Source organism: Geotrypetes seraphini, chromosome 16 (assembly GCF_902459505.1).
Source record: "Geotrypetes seraphini chromosome 16, aGeoSer1.1, whole genome shotgun sequence".
In the NCBI taxonomy this organism is placed as follows: Eukaryota; Metazoa; Chordata; class Amphibia; order Gymnophiona; family Dermophiidae; genus Geotrypetes; species Geotrypetes seraphini.
This window is the reverse complement of record NC_047099.1, coordinates 40,100,158-40,121,488: the sequence shown is the minus strand read 5'-3', so window position 1 is coordinate 40,121,488 and position 21,331 is coordinate 40,100,158. Positions and strand designations below refer to the sequence as shown.

At 43.7% G+C, this 21,331-nt stretch overlaps 1 protein-coding gene across 1 annotated transcript; it reads left to right on the top strand.

Moving 5' to 3' along the window:
- The first annotated feature begins 340 nt into the window (after window positions 1-340).
- Window positions 341-6,317, top strand: LOC117349561 (ras-related and estrogen-regulated growth inhibitor-like protein). Its single transcript, XM_033923136.1, has 4 exons — window positions 341-589; window positions 969-1,022; window positions 2,269-2,345; window positions 3,932-6,317. The coding sequence occupies exons 1-4, from the start codon at window positions 469-471 to the stop codon at window positions 4,352-4,354; spliced, it is 675 nt and encodes a 224-aa protein (XP_033779027.1). The 5' UTR covers window positions 341-468; the 3' UTR covers window positions 4,355-6,317.
- Window positions 6,318-21,331: the final 15,014 nt, after the last annotated feature.

The following is a 21,331-nucleotide window of genomic DNA, read 5'->3' as shown; positions in this document are numbered from 1 at the left end:
GCATCGCTTTCAACTCTAAGCACCTTACTGAGCAGACTAGTTGAACCATTTATCTTTTCCCTATGCTTTTATATCACATGCTCTATTTATTTTGCTGCTCTTAATTGCTTCAGGAACGCATGAAGAGGCAAGAAGGAGATACCCCCCACAGCCACCTCCACTGTCCCTCATGGTTGAAAGCTCCCAGTGACCGAGACATCACAACAGGTCCTGTTTGCCCCCAGGAGAGAGCACGTTTGCAATAAGGAAAGAAGCTGATTGGTGAGTCAGACTCAGACCGAGCCTCCCTCTTTCCTATATAAGACAAGCTCTCGCCTTCCCTCCCTCCAGACCACCGCACAGAGAAACACTGCACACAGCACCATCCCTTTGAGTTTCTTTCTTCGGTGTGGGGGGCAGTTGTTGTTTTTTTTCTGCCCAACTATAATCCAGCTTGTGCATCTGCCCAGCTTCTCAAACGGATTACAAATGGTTGTTCACATTGTGGCCAGACAGCAGTCGTTCCGCAAAATGTCCGAAGGCAGTAGCCACCAGCCCAAAGTGGAAGCCAACATCCTGGTCCTGGGGGCTGAGAGCGTGGGAAAATCCGGTAGGTTTCTCATCCCTTCCAGGTCTCTCTCCAACTTTCTCCCCGCTTTTATGCTGTTCCTCTGTTCCGTTATGGTGGTTTCCCTCTTGCCTGAAACATCTGCACCTTTCTTTTGCTGGTGTCTAGTGTAGTAAGCTCAGGGAACTGGGGGGATATGATAATGCCTTTTGCAGTAAGTCTGTGAGCTTCCAACCCCAGGAGGACACCATAGGCAGCCCTTTCTCTGGGCACTGGTTTGTCCAGCGATTGTACTGCTTGAATGTGCTTTCAGTCCAAAAACTTTGGGATCCATTTCTGCCTTTATCTTTACTTTGGTCTTTGGGTATTTACTCACCAGTGTCGGTCAAATTTGTAACCTTTTGGGTTTTTCTTTTCACAGCCTTGACGGTCCGCTTCCTCACCCGGAGGTTCATCGGGGAATACGGTGACACAGGTACGTGTTTTAAAAACTTTCAGAGAGTTAGCAAAGGAAAACATGAAAAACAACAGAGAGGCTACTAGCACATAATAGACTTGAGAATGACACAGGGTCAATTTTTCCCCAGTCCCCGTGGGAACACATTTTCCCGTCCCATTCCTGCAAGCTCTGTCCTCATCTGCACAAGCCTCAAACATTTTAAAATCATAAGTGTTCAAGGTTCGTGTATCCCAAAAGAGGGCGTGGCCATGGGAGGGGCAAGGGTGAGTTAGGGCATTTGGAAGCGTTACAGGCGCAGTTCCAGAATATTGCCTCAGCATACCTGACCTGGGCGCAGGTGTAAGGCTGGCATCCAAAGTTAGGCGCAGGAATCAGCGCTATACGTGATTCTATCAAAGGTGCACTCCCTTTATAGAATAGCACTTGGCGCCATTTTTTGGCACCTACCTTTGAGCGCCATTTATAGAAATTTTCCCTGAGTGCGCTCATTTTGTATAGAATAATGTGTCACTGCGTCAGAGGAGCCAGTACCTAGCAGTTGTGTGTGTAAGTGCAAGGTGTTAGTCTAAAATCTATGTGCCCAAATATCACAGCATTTAATTGTGAGTGCACGCACGTGAGCAAGAAACAGGCACGGCCATGTGGCCAAGTGACACACACAACGTATAGAAAACTATCAACTGTGTGCATGGCATGGCATAGTGAGAGTGAGAGGTACCGGGGGGGGGTGATCCTCCACCGCCCTCATCTCTGCTCCTTCCCTGATCCCGCCTGCTGTGCGCATCCCCCTTCCCTTATATCTCTAAATGAAGTTGTTGCTCGCGGTGATCAACGACATTCTCCTCGCAACCCCATCATCACTCCCTCTGAAAGTGACATCAGTGGGAGAGTCGACAGGGTCACAAAGAGCACGTTGTTCACCACTGCGAACAACAACTTCACCTAAAGGTATGGGGGAAGGGAAGGGGGCACGTGCATGGAGGGGAGAAATGGGAGGAGGAGGGGTGTCGGCACCCCCACCAATATGGCGCCAAGGCAGACCGCACCCTCGTCTCCCTCACTGTGCCACTGGCTCTTAGGCTGCCAACTCACACCAGCCACTGACCTGTCATAAGTGGGTACACCTGAAGCCATTACACCAAGTTATAGAATTGCACCCTTAATGGCGGAGGCTGATGCAATCGTTGCTTTGAAAAGCTACGCAGTCATCTTTCAGCTCATCCTATAAAACATTTTCTCCCTGTGTCTCTCCTTTCTTTAGAATCTATTTACACCCACAATGAGATTGTGGACGGCAGAGAGATTTGCTTCAGTATCTGGGATTCCGTCTACCCACAGGTGAGTGTGTGTCAGTGTGTGGGGTGTGGTAAGGGGCATACTTAGCGTTCCCAAGACTTCCAGATGCCTTCTTGGGGAAATAACAGGGCTCGTGGGACTCCCATGTGTCTGGCCAGTTACTCTAATCAAACAGCACAGCCTAAAAAAAATCACACTTTCCATGCTGTTTTGGCTAATTAGATTTCCATAAAGAGGAAATTGATTTTTTTTTTAGATTACAGAGTTAGTAATACTCACAGACGGAAGAATAACACAGAACGGTTAGTCATACACAGTGTAGCAGATCCAGCCAATGCTGTCAAGGAGAGTGATAATAACTCGATTTATTTGAAGAGAGTACACGTGTACAGTCATCTCTGCTTCAGAAAGTCAGGCTGCCAAGTCTGAAACTTGACTTGAAGGGCTGCTGCCAAAGGGGAGAGAGGGAACTGCTGTGTTTATTTTATATAACAATAGCCTTACTGGGCAAGACCAATGGTCCATCAAACCCAGTAGCCCGTTCTCATGGTGGCCAATCCAGGTCACTAGTACCTGGCCAAAACCCAAGCAATAGCAACATTCCTTTCAGAATCTCAAAGAATAGCATGATTCTGGAATCCCAAAGAGTAACAAAAGATTCTAGAATCCAGAATCTCAAAGAATAGCAAGATTCTGGAATCCCAAAGAGTAACAAAAGATTCTAGAATCCAGAATCTCAAAGAATAGCAAGATTCTGGAATCCCAAAGAGTAACAAAAGATTCTAGAATCCAGAATCTCAAAGAATAGCAAGATTCCGGAATCCCAGAGAGTAACAAGATTCTAGAACCCCAAAGAGCTGCAACATTCCATTATCTCAGAGTAAGCAAGATTCCGGAACCCCAAATAGGAGCAACATTCCATGCAGAATCCCCAAAGAATAGTAAGATTCCGGAACCCCAAAAAGTAGCAACATTCCACGCTACCGATCCAAGGCAAGCAGTGGATTCCCCCATATTTTTCTCAATAACCAACTATGGCCTTTTCCTCCAGGAACTTGTCCAAACCTTTCTTAAAACTAGTTGCACTATCCACTCTTAATGCATTCCAGAGCTTAACTATTCTCCGAGTGAAAAAAAAAATTTCCTCCTATTGGTTTTAAAAGTATTTCCCTGTAACTTCATCAAGCGCCCCCTAGTCTTTGTCATTTTTGAGGGATTGAAAAATTGATCCACTTGTACCCATTTTCTGACTGTATGTCTCTAGCTGAAGCGGAGAGGGTGGGGAGGTATAGTGCCTTGTTCAAGTTCATAAATGGGGAGAGTTGGTGGCAGAGCTGGATTTGAACTCAGAGGTGCCAGGATCAATTTCCTCTTTCAGGTTTTCTTCTCCACATCTCACTTCTCTCTCTCTCTCTCTCTTTGCCATAAGCAAATGTTTTCCTAGAAGGACCCTTTTTCCTTATGGATGCATCCCATAATGAATTCCTGTCAATACTCTGCTCTTACTTCAGTGGGAATTCTTGGTAGGAAAGTGATTGAGCATGCTGAAAGATTGTGCTGAATCCCCGTATCCATGTCCTTAGCATAGAGGTATGTTTTTAAAATGTTGCCATTTATTGGTTTTCTAGAATCCAAGCCTGCAAGGACGTGTGAATGAGGAACAGCTGAGGTGGGCCGATGGCTTCGTCTTGGTGTACAGTATCTGTGATCGGGCCAGCTTCAATGTCGTGCGGCAGCAGTTGCAGTGCATCCGGCAGTCGAAGAAGCGCAGTGGTGTGGAGAAGGCGGCCCCTGTAATCATTGTGGGCAACAAGAGGGACCTCCAGCATGGCCGGGCTGTGGCGAGCGAGGAGGGCCGTCTCCTGGCGCTCTCCACAAACTCTGGCTTCTTTGAGACGTCGGCTGCTGAGACGTACCACGGCTCCTTGGTTATCTTCCATCAGCTACTGGAGTCCGTCCGGGACAGTAGGAACGCCAGCAAAAAGGCAGTGGGCTTGAAGGGCATCGTCCGCAGCGTGTCCGCCGTTTTTGGGAGGAGGAGGACAGAATGAAGGCCTGGCCTCTGGATCCTGTAGCACTTCAAAAAAACGGCCAGCCTTGGCCAGCAGACTTCTGTGGACATAAACCGCATTTTATCTGTGGCTAGCACTTGGCTCCCAAAGCATAGATAAAAGAAGAGCAGCAGAGACACTGACTTGAGCTTGGGCTGTTCAGGAGTTTGAACGATGGGAGATAAACCTATGGTTCAGGGCCATACTGATGGCTGTGTGATTGGCGTGGCCACACAGGGCCATAATTGCTCCCATCCATGTTCTCCTCTTCTTGGCAGTGGTGCAATGGGCAGGATAGGGGCATAGTGCACAAGGCACGGTGCCTGCTCGGTACAGTTCTGCTATGGTGGTAATCCTGCCCTTTTTGAACAAATAGACTTGTTAAAATTTGGAAAGGACTGATCTTAATAAAGTGTCTTTGGGAATTCATATGCAATTAAATATCCAATGAACCACTTACCAAAGCAGCTCTAATCTGTTCCTGTCCAAACACAAAGCAAAAAAAAAAACAACAACTCAGGGCTTCATGTACTGCAGCATAAGAGAGTACAAGGCAGAGGTCAGGTTTTCAGCTAATTTCAGTACAGAAGTTTTATACTTTGGGCAATCCCTTTCAGAAACTCTAGATGTTAGGGAGTAGTTACAGATTTCCCAAAACTGTGGTGTTCTTTGAAAACAACATCCCTGCTCCAGATGATCAAGGACAGACTGAACCAGCCTCCTATTAGCAAGAAAAGACTTCTTTTGGGGAAGTCAGAACCACAACTCCCTACATGCACTGGGATAAGCCAGGCATGTCCTACATCCATACCTCAAAGCCATAGGGTAACTCTGACATACCATGCCTCAACATCTCCACAAACCAGGCTGTTTTCTTTAGCAGACACATAGCAAATATTCATTAGACATAAGCCAGCTTATTTGAACACTGAGTTTTCCTGAAGAGAGGCTTATTTGTGGATCTGGAAACATTTCCCTTTTTCTTCTCAGACAGATTTAAACTACCCAGATTAGTGCTAGGAACCTACATCATCTTTTTCCAACCAACAATGGGCCTGGCAAAGCCGGAAACCACTCTAAGACTTAATCACATCTTACAGTACAGGTCTGATGCAAAAAAAATAGAATACCAGGTCAGATTGGGGGGGGAGGAGGAGAGAAGAAGGCCAATTGGGAAAATTAATTGCACCAGAAACCGCTGGATCTTATCTTTCCAACAGGCCTGCTGCCAGTGGTTTCAGTCTATGAACAAGATTTCATTCAAGCAAAACATTCACTTTTCAAGGGAGAAAGGACCTGTATACCACCTTTTTGTGATCACGCATACTGGGAATTGATCCCATAACCTAAGGGTGCTGAGGTAGCAGCTCTACCTCTAGGCCCAATACCACCCAACTAAGGCGCTGACAGCGACTGGACCTGTAAGCAACGCTGCCAACACATGACTTTTATTTTTTCAAGTCACATTTTATTCAGGTTGACTTCTTTATTCACCAAGATGTAGTCCCCCAACTTCCAAATACTGTAGCCTTGGAGAATTTAGGCCTTTAGCACTGGAGACACAAGTCCCACCCCTCAAGACTAATTTTGCTGAATAAATTTACTTTTCTGGACATAGCAGGGTTTTTTTTTTCCTTACTGACCGTGAGTAAATGAACTGACAGCAGCCCTGGTTTCTTTCTGGATCTTTGTGCTTTGGCAAAATAGATGCAGCAGTACTTTCAGTGATGCTGACCTGTTGCACACTTTGCTGGCAGAGGGTCAGAAATTGTGGGGAAAAAGTTGGAAATTTGTGCCTGTATATTTGTAAATAATGTTAACTTATAAAATTCAGTTCCTGTTTACAGCTTGAAAACCTTTTATGTTTTCTAATTTGCACAGTTCAAATGTTTATTAAAAGAAATAGCAAATCATTATTTTTCCTTTGGATGAAAATAAAGTTTGCAAATGTTATTCTTGGCTATTTAGGTGTTGTTTTTTTTTCTTTGGGGGGGGTTCTTTTCTTCTAAATGTTCTGGTCTGCTTTGCACAAACAAGAGAGTTGACCCTAGTTCCTCCACAAAAGGGAATCCAGCCAAAACAAGAGACTGTGTGGAGAGTTGATGTTCAAGATGAAGGCTTTATTAAAACAACTTGGTAAGCCACATGAAAATGTCTAGGACCTAATACACTGGGAATATCGGGCCCAACACGGTCTGTGTTTTGACACTCAGGTGTCCCTGTAGGTCCTATGAGAAAACACGTGGATAAGATACAAATAAACTCTGCGCTGATGAGATGTGCTCATTCACTCCCACAAATAGTTAACAGGTAAACCCACAATAATCTAGTCCTGAAAATACCACAGATTGCAAAACCTTCCAAAATCCTGAGGAATGAACATCCGCAACTTATATTAGTCATTCTTTACCGTGCCCTACATCAAAAAGACGAATGAACCTGATGCACAACTTGGTCTTTGGTACCTGACATCAAGACAAGTCCAGAAGGGCAGTCAACAACATGAGCCCCTGAGACCATAAGTAACTCAGTTTTGGAGATATTCAATGCCAACCTATTACCACTCATCCAACACTCCGTCAAAAATTACAAAGACTAGGAGACACTCAAAGTTACATGGAAATACTTTTAAAACCAATAAGGGGAAATATTTTTTCATTCAGATAATAGTTAAGCTCTGGAACACATTGTTAGAGGTTTTGGTAAGAACGGATAGTGTAGCTGGTTTTAAGAAAGGCTTGGACAAGTTCCTGGAGGAAAAGTCCATAGTCTGTTATTGAGAAAGACATGGGGGAAGCCACTGCTTGCCCTGGATTGGTAGCATGGAATGTTGCTACTCCTTGGGTTTTGGCCAGGTACTAGTGACCTAGATTGGCCACCGTGAGAACGGGCTATTGGGCTTGATGGACCATTGGTCTGCAGCTGATGTATACCTGTACCTGTACGAGCAGGAGGGAACCAGTAAAGAACATCAAAAACCAGGCAGTTCATGTCTGTCTCCAGGACCTGGTATGCTTGGTGGTAGCTGTTATCTCCCTTGCTAATTGCCCCAAAAGGATTAGAAAGCAGTTCATCTGAAAAGGCCAAGCTGTTCCTGTGTTTCACAGTGAATTTGTAGCAGAGATTCCAAGTTACCCAGTTCCAAGATGGAGATTTTGAGACAGTCTTGGATTTCTGACCATCCCATCCCGTTGCATTATGGGACTTGTAGCTCTGTTCCAAAGGGCAGGATCAGGCACTGCAAATTCCATACTGCTTTGGGAAGTATGTTGAAAACCAGGACTGGTCAAATACTGGGTAACTTGGAATCTCTCTTTACCTCCCATTTATCTAACAGTGATAGAATTGCAAGTTTTTGGAAAGCTTAAAGTTGACTATTCAAGTAGTCCATCAGCAGTCAAGTAATCCACTGGCTTTAGGATCGTCCCTTCTGTGCTATACTGATCCAGTCCCACCTCTGAATCCCCATACCATACATGAATTTGGCTTTTCTGCAAGCAGAAGGAATTCCAGTCCAGAGCCTATGTATGCACTGGGCCAAAGCAAAGACCAAACCAACATTTCATGGGGGGTTTTCCCATCTAGAAGCCATAGGAAGTGACTGGGATATGGCAGAGAGAGAGATCCAGGATTTCCTTTTGCAGGTGACTGTGGTTGTTAGAGGCAGAATTAGGCAAAAGCTGCCGGAGAAGAGGAAGAAAGAGCATGCGGTCATTCAATTAATTAGACAGGAAATTAGAAGGGATTAATACCTTCCTGCCTTCATTTAGAGTTTGAGCTTTTCTGCTTTGGCTCCAGGCCCTGGAACCTTCTTCTGCAGACCATCTGGCTCCTGCCTGGCCAGGTTCTAATGAATGATGGGTCAGTTGCCCATGGCAGGCTGTTCTCAGAAAGAGCTCAGAAATAGATCCGATTTTCAAGATATTGTACCCACTAAACATTCGTTGGAGATATTTGCACATACAAGGAACAGTAGAGGATCACATGCCCTTTTCATTTTTCCATCTGTTCAGGGCTGTAAAAGTAAGAAATTTCTTGACCATACACGTTCATACCAAACAGCCTTTTATGGCAAAGGATTTCGATCGCTGTTGCTTTCATCTTGTTCTTATGAACGTTTCAGAAATCAGTTGAAAACCTTTCACTTTTCAAAATATCTGATTGAATAGATTTCATTGTGCTTTCTTTTTATAATCTTTTGTAAACCGCGTTGAACTTATGGTTATGTGGTCTAGAAATTCGATGTTATACGTTTTTTTTTCCCTCCTTAGAGGCGAATTAATTCCTAATGTTCTATCCACCCCCCTCCATCCTATATATATATTTTTTTATCTCGATGTACTTTTTTTTACCACCTCTTGTACCTTCCTTCCCTGTCATGTCAGTCTTAAGTAATATATGTAACCTCCCCCTTCACTCTTAATTATCATGTGATGGAATTTATTTTTTTATTATTTATTATTTTAACTTTTGTTTTTAAATATTTTTATTGACTGTAAACCATCTAGATAAATTTTGATGGACGGTATATCAAAGAAATAATAAACTTGGAAACATTCATTCGGAAAAACTCACGTGCCTTATTTATGACCTTTGTGGTCCACAGTCGACAGCATAGATATAGTTTGAGATGGATGGTGGAGGCACCTCTCAAATGCCATAGGTGTAATGCTGTATTGGCTCCCTCCTCCTACTGCCTCTATGACCCCCCCAAAATAAGCAAGCTAAACCTGCTGATGACCAGGTAGCCATTTCTCCCAACAAAGGCTGTCAACAATTCTGTGTGTTAAGAGGCTGGTGGAGAGGGTCCTGAGTTGCTCCAACTGTTATAAAACACTTCAGCAAGACTGATTTATGCAAAATCAAAATATGACAGAGTAACACTGGCTCCTAGTCGATGCCAGATCTATTTTCAAGTCGTGTACTTTGCCAGAGGATGTGGTAAGAGCGGATTTAAAAAAGGCGTGGACAAGTTCCTGGAGGAAAAATCCTTAGTCTGCTATTAAGAGGGAAGCCACTGCTTGCCCAGGGGTTGATAGCATGGAATGTTGTTCCTCTTTGGGATTCCAGAATCTTGCTATTCTTTGGGATTCTGTATGAAATGTTGTTCCTATTTGGGATTCTGGAATTTTATTATTCTTTGGGATTCCGGAATCTTTCTATTCTTTGATTTCTGTATGGAATGTTGCTCTTATTTGGGTTTTTGTCAGGTACTTGTGACCTAGATTAGCCACCATTAAGACAGGATACTGGGCTAGATGGTCTGACCCAGTAAGGCTGTTCTTAATATTATATGGGAAAATACAAGATTACATGCATAATTTAATTTTTCTACCAGAGTAATAGATTTAGAACTGCTGGATGGTTTTTGGACTTGACCTATCCTAGTCTAAGAGAAGTCATCTATAAAACAACATTTTCACTTACCTTCCAATATTTAGCAGCTAAAAGCTGGAATCAGTTACCTGGTAGAATTAGAAGAATAGATAATTATGGTCTATTTTGCAAACATCTTAAAGGATTTTTATTCTTAAAATATATATCAGCGAGAAATTGTATTGTGGTGTAGTGTTTCTCAACCTTTTTTTTTTATTTCAGACAACACTCAAATTAGGTTGATCCTGGAGGCACTGCAAGCCAAATTGCACCCCCTACATTGCCAGTTTGTTTCCGGCAGGTTGTAAATATTGACCACCCAGGGCTGGAATCACCCCCTGCAAAGGTTGTTCTTCTTGGCGGGAGGCAAAATACGTCTTAAGCCCAGAGGAGGTCTGATCTCACACAGCAGGGGATCTGGTGCCAGTAGCGGCTTGCATAGAGCGATACATACATGCCCGGCTTCCTTCTGCCCCTCTGATCTCTCTCCCCTCTCCAGGGGCTTGTTTTCAGACCCCAGAATAGTTGATGTTTAGCTGGATAAAGGCACTGAAGACATATTATTAGGTGTAAACAGTCCAACTACAGATAGGGGATAAAACTCGCCCCGACCGTGTAACTCCTTACTTAGGGTACTTTTACTAATGCTCAGTGTGCAAACAGAATTAGTGCACGCTGAATTCTAAGAAGCCCATAATTATAAAATGGGCTTCTTATCAATTAGCTTGCACAAGTATACATTAAGCTTTAGTAACGCAGCCCCTTAATCTCTCAAACAAAGCATGACAAGCCCTCTGTTACTTGTGGATTATCTTGTACACTGCTGGGTATTCTAATTCCACATACAATACGGTCCATGTTTTAAGATTTAGGGGTGTTATATGATAGTATTGCCCAATGCAGGGAAAAAATTTTGATTCGATCTATTGAATTTGATTTTTCACTTTTCCCGTCCAATCAGGCATTTTTTTTCAAATGGCCTGGAGGGTTTATTGTTTCTAGCCTCTTCACCCACCCCACCCCCCCATTTGCCCTCTCCAACCCCACCCCGGTGCTGTGATATAAACAAAACAAACAAGACTTTTCCTCTCTCTCTTAGAACCTGGCTCAAGCTCACTGTCTAACACCAAATCTGGCATATTCTAATCTAATCTTCCATTTGTGTGTCGCTCATACCTATTCAGGCTGTAGGTGACTTACAGAGAGGGTTATTGAAATTACTTTTTCTACCTTTTGTTGGTTCCAGGCTCCGGTTTATGTTTGTCTTCTGTTAACTCACTCACCAGGTCTCCTGCTCATTTGATGTTTCTTCTTTCTCCGTGCTCACCATTCATCTTCCATCTCTGTACCTTCCCTCTCACTGCCATATCCAATATATCTGTTTCTTTCCCATTGTCTACCATCTCTCTCTCTCTCTGCCTTGTGCCCTCTATTCCCTCCATGCAGCATCTCTCCCTTCCTCCCCTCCATTATCATGTGACACATTTCTTTCTCTCTCTCCATGCACCATCTCTCCCTACCCTCCACCCTATGTCCAACATTTCTCCCTCTCTCTTCTCCATGCATGTCTCCCTCCGCCCACCATATGCTGGATTTCTTCCTCTCACCCCTTTCTACTTCTTTGTTGCATCTCTCCCTTAATCTCCTCCACCTCGCATCCAATAATTCTTCCTTTCTCCTCTACCCCCCCATGTGCAACAGCTTTCCATCCCTCCTATCCCCCTGTATAGCAGCTTTCCATTCCTCGCTGCTGCAGCTTTCCATCCCTCCTATCTCCCTGTGCAGTACTTCCCGATCAACACCCCCACCCCCACAGTGAGCCCTCAACTTTCGGGCCTCCTCAAGCAGCAGCAGCAGAGGTGGCAGAGGCAGTGTAATGAACAGGCTGCTTGTGACCTGCCCACCAGGTCTTCCCTCTGCTATGTCATCAGTGATGTCATCAGAGGGAAGGCCCTGGTGGGGCAGGCCAGGAGAAGCATGTTTACCACCTGTTTCTGCCCACTGGCCTCCGCCACCACCGCTACTGCTGCTTTTGGAGACCTGGCCAAGACCAGGACATGTCAGGAGACTGAAAGACCTTTTTTTTTTTTAGATTGCGAATCGATTTGAATCGATTCACTGAAGTGAATCAGGCAGCACTAGTATGTTAGCCGCAACGCTTAAATTCATGAGGGTAAAAAATAGCTGATTGTCAGTCATAACATGAAACAAAGTCCAGCTGCCTGTGGTTTTTTTCCTACAAGTTCGTCTGGACTTTGTTTCATGCTATGACTGTCAATCAGCTATTTTTTTACCCGCATGAATTTAAGAGTTGCGGCTAACATTAAGGGAACTTTAAATTTTACATTTAAAAGGAAGAAAAAAAAAAAATAGTTGTGCACTGTTGAGAGTATTTAAAGTTATTTTGAGCCCACTTTTTGAATTTTTTTTTTTTTTTGCACCCCCTAATCTGTGTTGATGAGGGTTTTTGACCTATGATAGTACCCACAACCCCAAACAAGTTAATGTCTTTGCAAAACTCTGTTTTTGACCCACAGGGGGTATTCGAGGTCTTTTCCCTCATTATTGCAATCGGGCATCATTCAATTTACTATGTTCAAATTATTATTTGGTGAATTTACTGGCAATACACAGTTGCTTGCATTTTGTATATACTTGGCCATACATTTAGAGAAAGATGAGACCATCGCTTCCACAATAGTACCCATATAACCCATATAAAATCATAGATTACTTCACTTTCATGCACAGCTGGGTTTGACATCTGTTTCTGGAGCTGGTTAGGTAAGATAGTTCAAATCAAGGGACGTACTGATCCCTCATTACAGCTGGTGGAGGTTGAAATAATCCGATACATCCGTAACACAGCAGGGTGAAGAGGGCAGAGACAAGCTAAACTTAGCTCTCACCGGCAGGAGTGCAATTCATTGGTTTTGGGGGGGGGGGTCATTATATTCAGTAGGTTTAAAAAATTTCCATTCACCGATGGATGGAAGCATCTTCAATTTGTTTCTGAAGCTGTTTTTGGAAACGCCTCTTGCAGCTGTCTGTGCAGTGGAAATTTACCACCAGCCTTTGCAGCCCAAAGGTGGCTGCACATATTGAAAGGCACTGGGATTTTGTGTGCGTGAAAATTTCTTTTGTTACTGCTGCTGTCACATTCTATGTAGCTCTGGAGCTGAGGTGATCATTTTGCATTGATCAGGAAGATTTTGGCTGTGTTTCTTGTCACAGAAGGACATCTGCAGAGCCTCCAGTCATTAACTGGATGATGCTTCTCTGTACTAGCTCTTCCTTATTATCTTGTCCTGGGTGATCTAGTCCCCCCACAGTGGTCCGCGCTTGGCACCCTGTGATGACTTTGGATGAGGTCCTTCCTCCACACTGAACTGCCATTCACAAGCACCAGCCACTCTCTCGCAGTGGGATCTCAAGCAAAGTGCCAGGTGAAAATGACTTAGCCTTCTACCAGGATAGTAGGAATTCTGTGTGGGTTGGGATGAACGGGAGACACAGCCAGTATGTGAGGTTTTGAGACCAGGCTCCCGTCTTCAGATGCATTTGTCAGCAGGGCTATACTAAAGAATAAGCAAGAAAAGTCAGGTTGGGCGCCCTTCTGAGTCAGTCTGGTAGTTTGCTTCCACAAGAACCCAAAAAGGAAGGGGTTGGGGCCGGGGGGGAGGGAGATGTCTAAAGCAGCCTCTGCCTAGGGTACCATGTTCTCCAGCAAATGCCTATCACTTATCAGCTGTAAATCAAGCTTTATGTCTAGATTATTGCAATACACTATAGTAAAATCTGGCAACCTTAGAGGCCTAACCTTAGAGCTAATTGAGGGGAGGCAGGGCCAAAGGTTTGCTGAGGGCCTTCAAGTTTATGTGCGACATGGACATATCAATGGGTTCCATCCCTACACCTCGAAATCCACAAAACAATAGGGCATTCGGAAAAACTGAAAGGAGACAGATTCAAGACGAATGCTAGGAAGTTCTTCTTCACTCAGAGGGTGGTGGACACCTGGAATGCGCTTCCAGGAGAGGTGATAGGACAGAGGACAATATTGGGTTTCAAAAAGGGATTGGATGACTTCCTGAAGGAGAAAGGGATTACAGGGTATAGATAGAGGGTTACTAAACAGGTTAGTTAATGATTAGGGTATAAACAATTTAGGTGGTGGAGAACTTACAGGTCATGGACAGGTCCGCCAAGGGAGCAGACTTCTGGGCACGATGGACCCCTGGTCTGACCCTGCAGAGGCAATGCTTATGTTCTTATGCTTAAATGTTGGCAGATAAAGACCAGCTGATGCATCCAGTCTGTCTAGATGATATTCCTTCTTCTTGGTTCGATGACTATATAAATTCCCATATCAAAACCAATGCACTGGGCAACTGCCCCACATGGTAAATGAACAAGCTGAATCTTAGCCTCGAGATACAGGGGACACCCCTCCATGCACCCCTCCAGATTTCGCATCTGGTAAAGGAGGACATGTGGCCCTGCCCCGTTCCGCCCTGGGGCCCGCCCCCTAGGTCCACCCCATTCCATACCCGGCCCCGCCCCATGCAAACCTCCTCTCTTCGGGCCGGGTCTGGAATGCACCTGCACATAAGCGGATGCGATGTGATGACACCGCACGCATGCGTGCATGCATATGATATCACCGTATGGCATCTGTGCATGCGCAGATTACTCGACCCCCGATCTTACCAGCTTTTCAAAACCCGGACAAAGTAAATTCGGACGTCTGGTAACCCTACTCTCAGCATCTCTCCATTGCCAGGCCTGGGAACCTCCTGAGAGGGTGCTTCTTGCCAGCCTCGGCACCTTTCAATCGAGTGAAAGTAAGGAGCCATTCTCTTCCATGCTGAATGAGTAACTATTTAACCAGGAGGAATTCAGCCATCTCCCAGGCAAGCCTGGATGATTTATACGTCACGCAGACTTCGAAATTAATAGCACAAAGAGCAATTGCCAGCTATGTAGACGCCCTAGAAATCATGTACTGTCTTTACATGATTAGCAAGTGTTGCTGGATCTATGGGGGTGTTATGAGCGAGGCACAGAACAGACTATAGGCTACACAAAATGTAAAGAAAACTCAGACCTTTTACCTGGGCCCTGCTGTTTTCAGGGAGAAGGATGGGAATAGCTGGAGGAAGCGGAAAAGCAGTGGGCAAAACTGAAAGGAGATATTTGAAGAGCAAACTCAAAATAGTGGGGAAAATTTTAACTCCCTATGCTGTGGAAAACACCGATAATAAATAATAATTATCTATTTATTTTTGTTATAAAAAAGGAGAGAAAAAAAAGGACTCAGTGGATATCTTTAATCGTAATACTAACAGACCTGACCCCTGTTGCAATCACTGGCCAAAGAAACTTCCATATCATGCAGACTTCAAGAAAACATGTCCGCGTACGAATGTTCATGTATTCTTTAAATAACAACCCCTTTCATGGTACTTTGTAGTAATCACATAAAATATAAGCAAATATCAATTCAGGCAAAAAGACAGCACTTATCTGAAAAACGCTCAGTCCTTTGGGGATCTTTGTTTCACCAAATGGCTTCTTCAAGGGAACTTGTTCAGGGGAAACTTGCAGTCCGAAAAGTCCATGCTGCAGTTTTTCACTGGCAATGGCCCATATGTCATCGTTTCTGTGAAAAAAAGAGGGAATTGTCATTCAACCAGGCTCCAGAAAAAGGAGGACGGATTGAGACATCCGGGTTTTACTTCCATTGACAGCAATGAATGTAAAACCCGGATGCCTCAGTCCGTTCTCTTTTTTTCTGGAGCTATATGGTAACCCTAAACCAGGCAACATTTAAAATGATACTACAGTGTAACCCCCGCAAATTTGCGGTTCACGATATGCGGACTCAGTCGTTCGCGGTATTTTCTGACCACCTCTTCCGGGAACTAAAGTCAGGCTACTCCAATCAGGAGCAGGACATCAGCCTTTTTTTTTTTCAGCACCCGCCACCGCCCCTGCAACCCTCTCCCGCCTCCGATCCGCTCCTAAACCGCATTTGCGGTTTTTCAAAATTCGTGGGTGCTCCTGGAATGATACCCCTGTGAATTTCGAGGGACTACTGTAATGTGCAGCAAACCAGGTCCATATATTCATAAAAACTGAATAAATTGCAAACCGTACCTTACACGGTCTCACCCAGCAATTCATATGCTGAGGGGATCCAACAAAATGGCGGTGGGTTATAAAGATGCCAAAGAAACGGTCGGTCAGTTTTGGTAGTATTACAATTAAAAATATGCACCAGACCCACTGATGCCTACCCCTCTTTTTTTAACAAAAATTCATTGATAGTTATTATCTATTATTATAAGTGTTTTCACAACATAGGGAGTTGATATTGGTTTTTAATTTATTAGGCAGTTTTTCCAACTATTTTGAGTTTGCATTCATATTAGCATTTTTTTTTAGTGGGGTTTTGACATCCTTTTTCTGATTAATTTTGATATTTTAAGAGCAACAAGCTTTTTTGTTAGGAAGACAAAGACAGTGATATCTGGAAAAGCTGGTAAGAAAATCAAAATATAACCAATATGGTAAAAGAGGGGAAAGTAAAAAATGACAAAGACGAGGGGACATTCGATGAAGTTACAGGGAAATATTTTTAAAATTAATAGGAGGAAAAAAATTTTCACTCAGAGAATAGTTAAGCTCTGGAATGTGTTGCCAGAGTTTGTGGTAAGAGCAGATAGCGTAGCTGGTTTTAAGAAAGGTTTGGACAAGTTCCTGGAGGAAAAGTCCATAGTCTGTTATTGAGAAAGACATGGGGGAAGCCACTGCTTGCCCTGGATTGGTAGCACTCCTTGGATTTTGGTCAGGTATTAGTGACCTGGATTGGCCACCATGAGAACGGGCTTCTGGGTTTGATGGACTATTGGTCTGACCCAGTAAGGCTATTCTTATGTAGTAAAGGCAAAAGTGGCAATGTGAGACTCAAGGGTGAAGGGGAGGAATATGTAACAATAATGTAGCCATATTTTAGGCATGGGGTTGCCGAAGCCTCAGCAGCCAAAGAAATGCAGTACCCGAGCTGTTCCCCCCTCCCTTGTACTGATTCTGTAATCAACATTTTATTGAAGATTTTCAAGAAATATGCAAAAAAAAAACCCAACCCATTATCATTACATTGTTAAGCTGCAAACTCATAAATCGGAGCTAAAGGAGTCAGATGGAGCTGACTTTTAAAGTCTTACAGAATGCATCCAGAGGAGCCCAAGTCCTAGAAAACTGGAGATGTTGTTTTGTTATTGAGTCTGTTATTGAGAAAGACATGGATCAGTAGCATGGAATTTTGTTACTCCTTGGGGTTCCGGAATCTTTTGTTACTCTTTGGGATTCCAGAATCTTCCTATTCTTTAGGATTCTGAATGGAATGTTGCTACTCTTTGGGATTCCAGAATCTTCCTATTCTTTAGGATTCTGAATGGAATGTTGCTACTCTTTGGGATTCCAGAATCTTCCTATTCTTTAGGATTCTGAATGGAATGTTGCTACTCTTTGGGATTCCAGAATCTTCCTATTCTTTAGAATTCTAAATGGAATGTTGCTACTCCTTGGGGTTCCGGAATCTTTTGTTACTCTTTGGGATTCCAGAATCTTGCTATTCTTTAGGGTTCCTAATGGAATGTTGTTACGCTTTGGGTTTTGGCCAAAGCGTGAGAATGGGTTTCTGGGCTTGATGGACCATTGATCTGACCCAGTGGGGCTGTTCTTATGTTCTTATCTAGGAATAATTTTGGATTCTACACTATCATTATCATATCATTCTACACTACGCTATTATTTCTTCATATTTTCTGATAACACAAAGATGATTCCACCCTTTGTGGAAGTTGAGTTTGGAGTTGTCTTTCCAATTGCAGATAATATGGTGAGTAGCTAAGGTGATCATAATATCAAAAATATTTTTAAATGGCGATAGTATAGAAATATCTGGATTTGAGGAACGCAATATGATGGACGTATATGGCATCGGCAGATTGTTGTCTAAGTGAATTATTGAGAGAATTCTTGTCCATACGTCTGACCAGTAAATTTGAAGTAAATTGTTTTTCTGCCCTTCTCCATCTTGTTTCTCAGTGCGTTCGATTGTTTGTTGCATTGTTTTTATATTATGTAAAACTACTTTGAATTTTTAAATAAACCAGAAACCTGCTGCCCATTAAGGTGTTTCATATTGTTAACAAAATTGTAAGTGTTATGTCAAACTCTACTTGTTTGTTCACTGCCTTGAGTGAATCTCTTCATACAAATGGTTAAAAAATCACAATATATTAATAAAAATGGTAGCCTAGCTAACGTTGAGAATTAGTATTTTTTTTAGCGTGTACCTATTCTGTAGAGAACGGTGCCGGAATTTCACCGGTTAACCCTTTCAGGACCATAAGGATCGTAGGCCAATTTTTGTGGTTTTGACGACATTTTTATGGTAAAAAGGGCTTGCAGATGCCAAAAAATTGATTTTTTTTGTGAAATATCATTATTTTTTTTAAAAAAAAATCACACTTTTGGCTTATGGACAGTGTGGCAAGTGAATCTTCTCGTCAATCTGGCAACGACGCTAATGAATGAATGTCGGAACCAGTTTGTTTACATAAAGGCAGTATCATATGGAATCCGTACATATCAAATTTAGAACTGTAGACTATCCCAATCAAAATTTATAGGATTTTAAAGTTATGGGACAAATATGTCCCTTGGTCCTGAAAGGGTTAAGCACAGCTCAAGACGTTTGCATTCCTGAAGAGTGACCTGCTTATTCACCCGCAAAGGCCATGTGCCCTATCTCTGTGATCACTTGGCCACTTCCAAAGCCCACCTGCCAGGAGTGCCACCGGATAGCAGGGATGTGGCACTATCTCATCTCATAGTTTCAGGACTGGAAGATAGGTAGCAGGGAGGGGAGGCTGGGAGAAGACATTGTAGTAGGAGGGGTGGAGCGACAGTCCCCCCCCCCCCTCAGAGAAATGGATCAGATCTCTTAGCCGTGATAAGAAACAGAGAGTTCCAGACTCAGTATCAGACTGGGAGATAACTGGCAGAGATGGAGGGTCCAGTCACTTGTATATTTTACCCAACCATGACAGTTTTACCATGGATGTTAGAACAGAGGATAAGTAGAGAGATGTTAACTTATACACAGAAAACAAAGGAACCCTGCCCTACTAGAAAATCTAAAGAGGACACATGATTCCCCACCTACACTCCACCCACAGCCCCCCCTCACCTTGCACCCATTTCCTTAACCCCCTTCCCATCCTCTGTACCCTTTTATTGTTTTTCTCTCTCCCTCCAACCCCCTCTCCCACAGGTGCTTCTCTCTCTCCCCCCGCCCCTGCCCAACCTCCCTCGCCTATGGGTGTTTCCTTTTTTTTTCTCTCTCTCTCTCTCTCCTTCCAACTTCCTATCCCCCCTGTGTGTGCCCCTCTCTCTCATTCCAACCTCCTCTCCTGCTGTTTCTGTCTCTCTCCTCCCATCCAGCACTACCCTAACTCCTTGCTCTTTTCTCGAGCCCTTTCTCCTTTCCATAATGCTTCTCCAGCCCTCCCTCTGTGCTGTTTCTCCAGTCCCTCCCCTCCTCTTCTGATTTTGATTCTTCAGTCCTCCCTTCTCCAACCTCAAAGCTGCTTTTTCAGCCATTTCTCCTCCCACTCAGATGCTGCTAACGTCCCCTCATCAAGTTTTATTAAAATTTTGATTCAATCGCAATATCATAATTCAAAGCGATGTACAATTAAAATGGGGAAAAACCAACATATTCTGGACACACTTAAGACAAAGACATTAACAAACCTACACACGAGGAGAGCGGGAGGAACTACAATAAGTATAAAAAAGAAAGACAAAGAAGGTCGAAAGAAAAAAAAGGGGAGAGAGGTAAATTTTCATTATTAGTTTCCATTGAGAGTGACCTCTCTCTCCAGCTCCCGACTCCCCCACTTACCTCCTCCCCGCTGCTGTAATTGAATCTTCAGGCAGCTGGCAGCAGCAATGAGATGAGCCTGCTGCTGCTGGCCTGACCCAGAAGCTACCTCTCTGCAGCAGCTTCCTGTTCCCACCTAGACAGGACCTGCAGAGGCGGCTTCTGGGGCAGACTGGCAACAGTAGGCTCACCTTGTTGCTGCCGCCTGAAGATTCAATTACAGGTGCCTTGGGGAAGGAAGGTGGGAGAGTCGGGAGAGCTGACCCTGCCAAACTGGGTAGGCTTGTGGATCGGCCCGGAGACTCACCCATAAAAAAAAGTCCAGACACCCGGACAATCATATAAAAAGAGGACATTGTCAGATAACTGTCAGCATTTTCTGTTGGTCTAATGAATGCCAGCAAAGGCCTATGGGAGATTATATCAACCATATCTGATCTTGGGAGAATGGCTAAATTACATCTAAATTATCAGTGCTTAAGAGTAACAAAATAGCTTGGCACAGCCCTGAGGTTCAACAGATATGCTAAGGTCAGGTACTTAAGATAGAGAATAGCCCCAACTGCAAGTTCTGGCACAGTTAGTGTCCATGAAGAGCCATTGTCAGAGAAAGATACTGGAAAATAGCAGTAACTCCAGTCTATGAGGGGAAGTTTCTCTTTTCTCTTCCAGTCTTTCATAGCCCACACACCTTATTTACCATTGTTTCAAACAGTTTACAGAAAGATATGCATGCTTAATCACAATAGATTCTATTTTTTAGAATAAGATTCCATCCTATGAAAGCCTCCTCTCTTCACCCCCCCCCCCCCACACTTCTCTCTTTTTCTCTGGACCCTCTAGCTTCCTCCTCCCTTGATGAATTATCTCTTTCTGCCTATTCACACCTATACACTCATCATTCAGACCTAAGACAGACACACATTCATGCAGCTAAACTGTCCGTTCCCTCTCATTTACACCCACGGAAGCAGCCTGTGAATCTAACTGTATACTCTGTACTTGAAAAGCCTGTTTCTATCTCTGTATTAGAATATTTTTCTGTACTTTAGTATCAAGCGTACAGTATACATTGCATCTCTGTTATATTAAGCCGATTTCTGCATAATATATTCTTTATGTAACCACTCTTGGCTATCATTGTCATTAATTTCACTTCCTGCTGAACCTCCTTTGAGGGCACTGAACCCAGGACCTCAAGTGGATTGTAGGGCTGCCACCTTACATTTTGGGGATTTGTCTAGTTGTGTGCCCTCATCCTTACAGACATGCCCGTGTTTTCCCAGATGTATGGTAACCCTACGAAAATCTGTTCCAGAGACCCTGCAATGTTGCTGGAAATCTCGTTTATGACTTACGTGATTCAGTGGTAATCTTGTCTCCAAAAGAAAATCCCATGGGAATTATTTAATTGAAAGCAGACTCAGGACTCTCAGCCAAGTCCACTCTCAGAAAATAAAGTACAAAAAAATAGTCCCGACTCATGGGTTCACATGTCTGCAGATTGCAACTAAGGAATATTCATTTGTGGTTAAGCTGAAAACCAGACCAGGCCTAGTGCCCCAAAGATGGAAATAGGGTGAACCTGCTGAAGTTGCTGTCCATGTTCTTATCTTGTGTGCACCTTATGCTGGCAGGGGTGA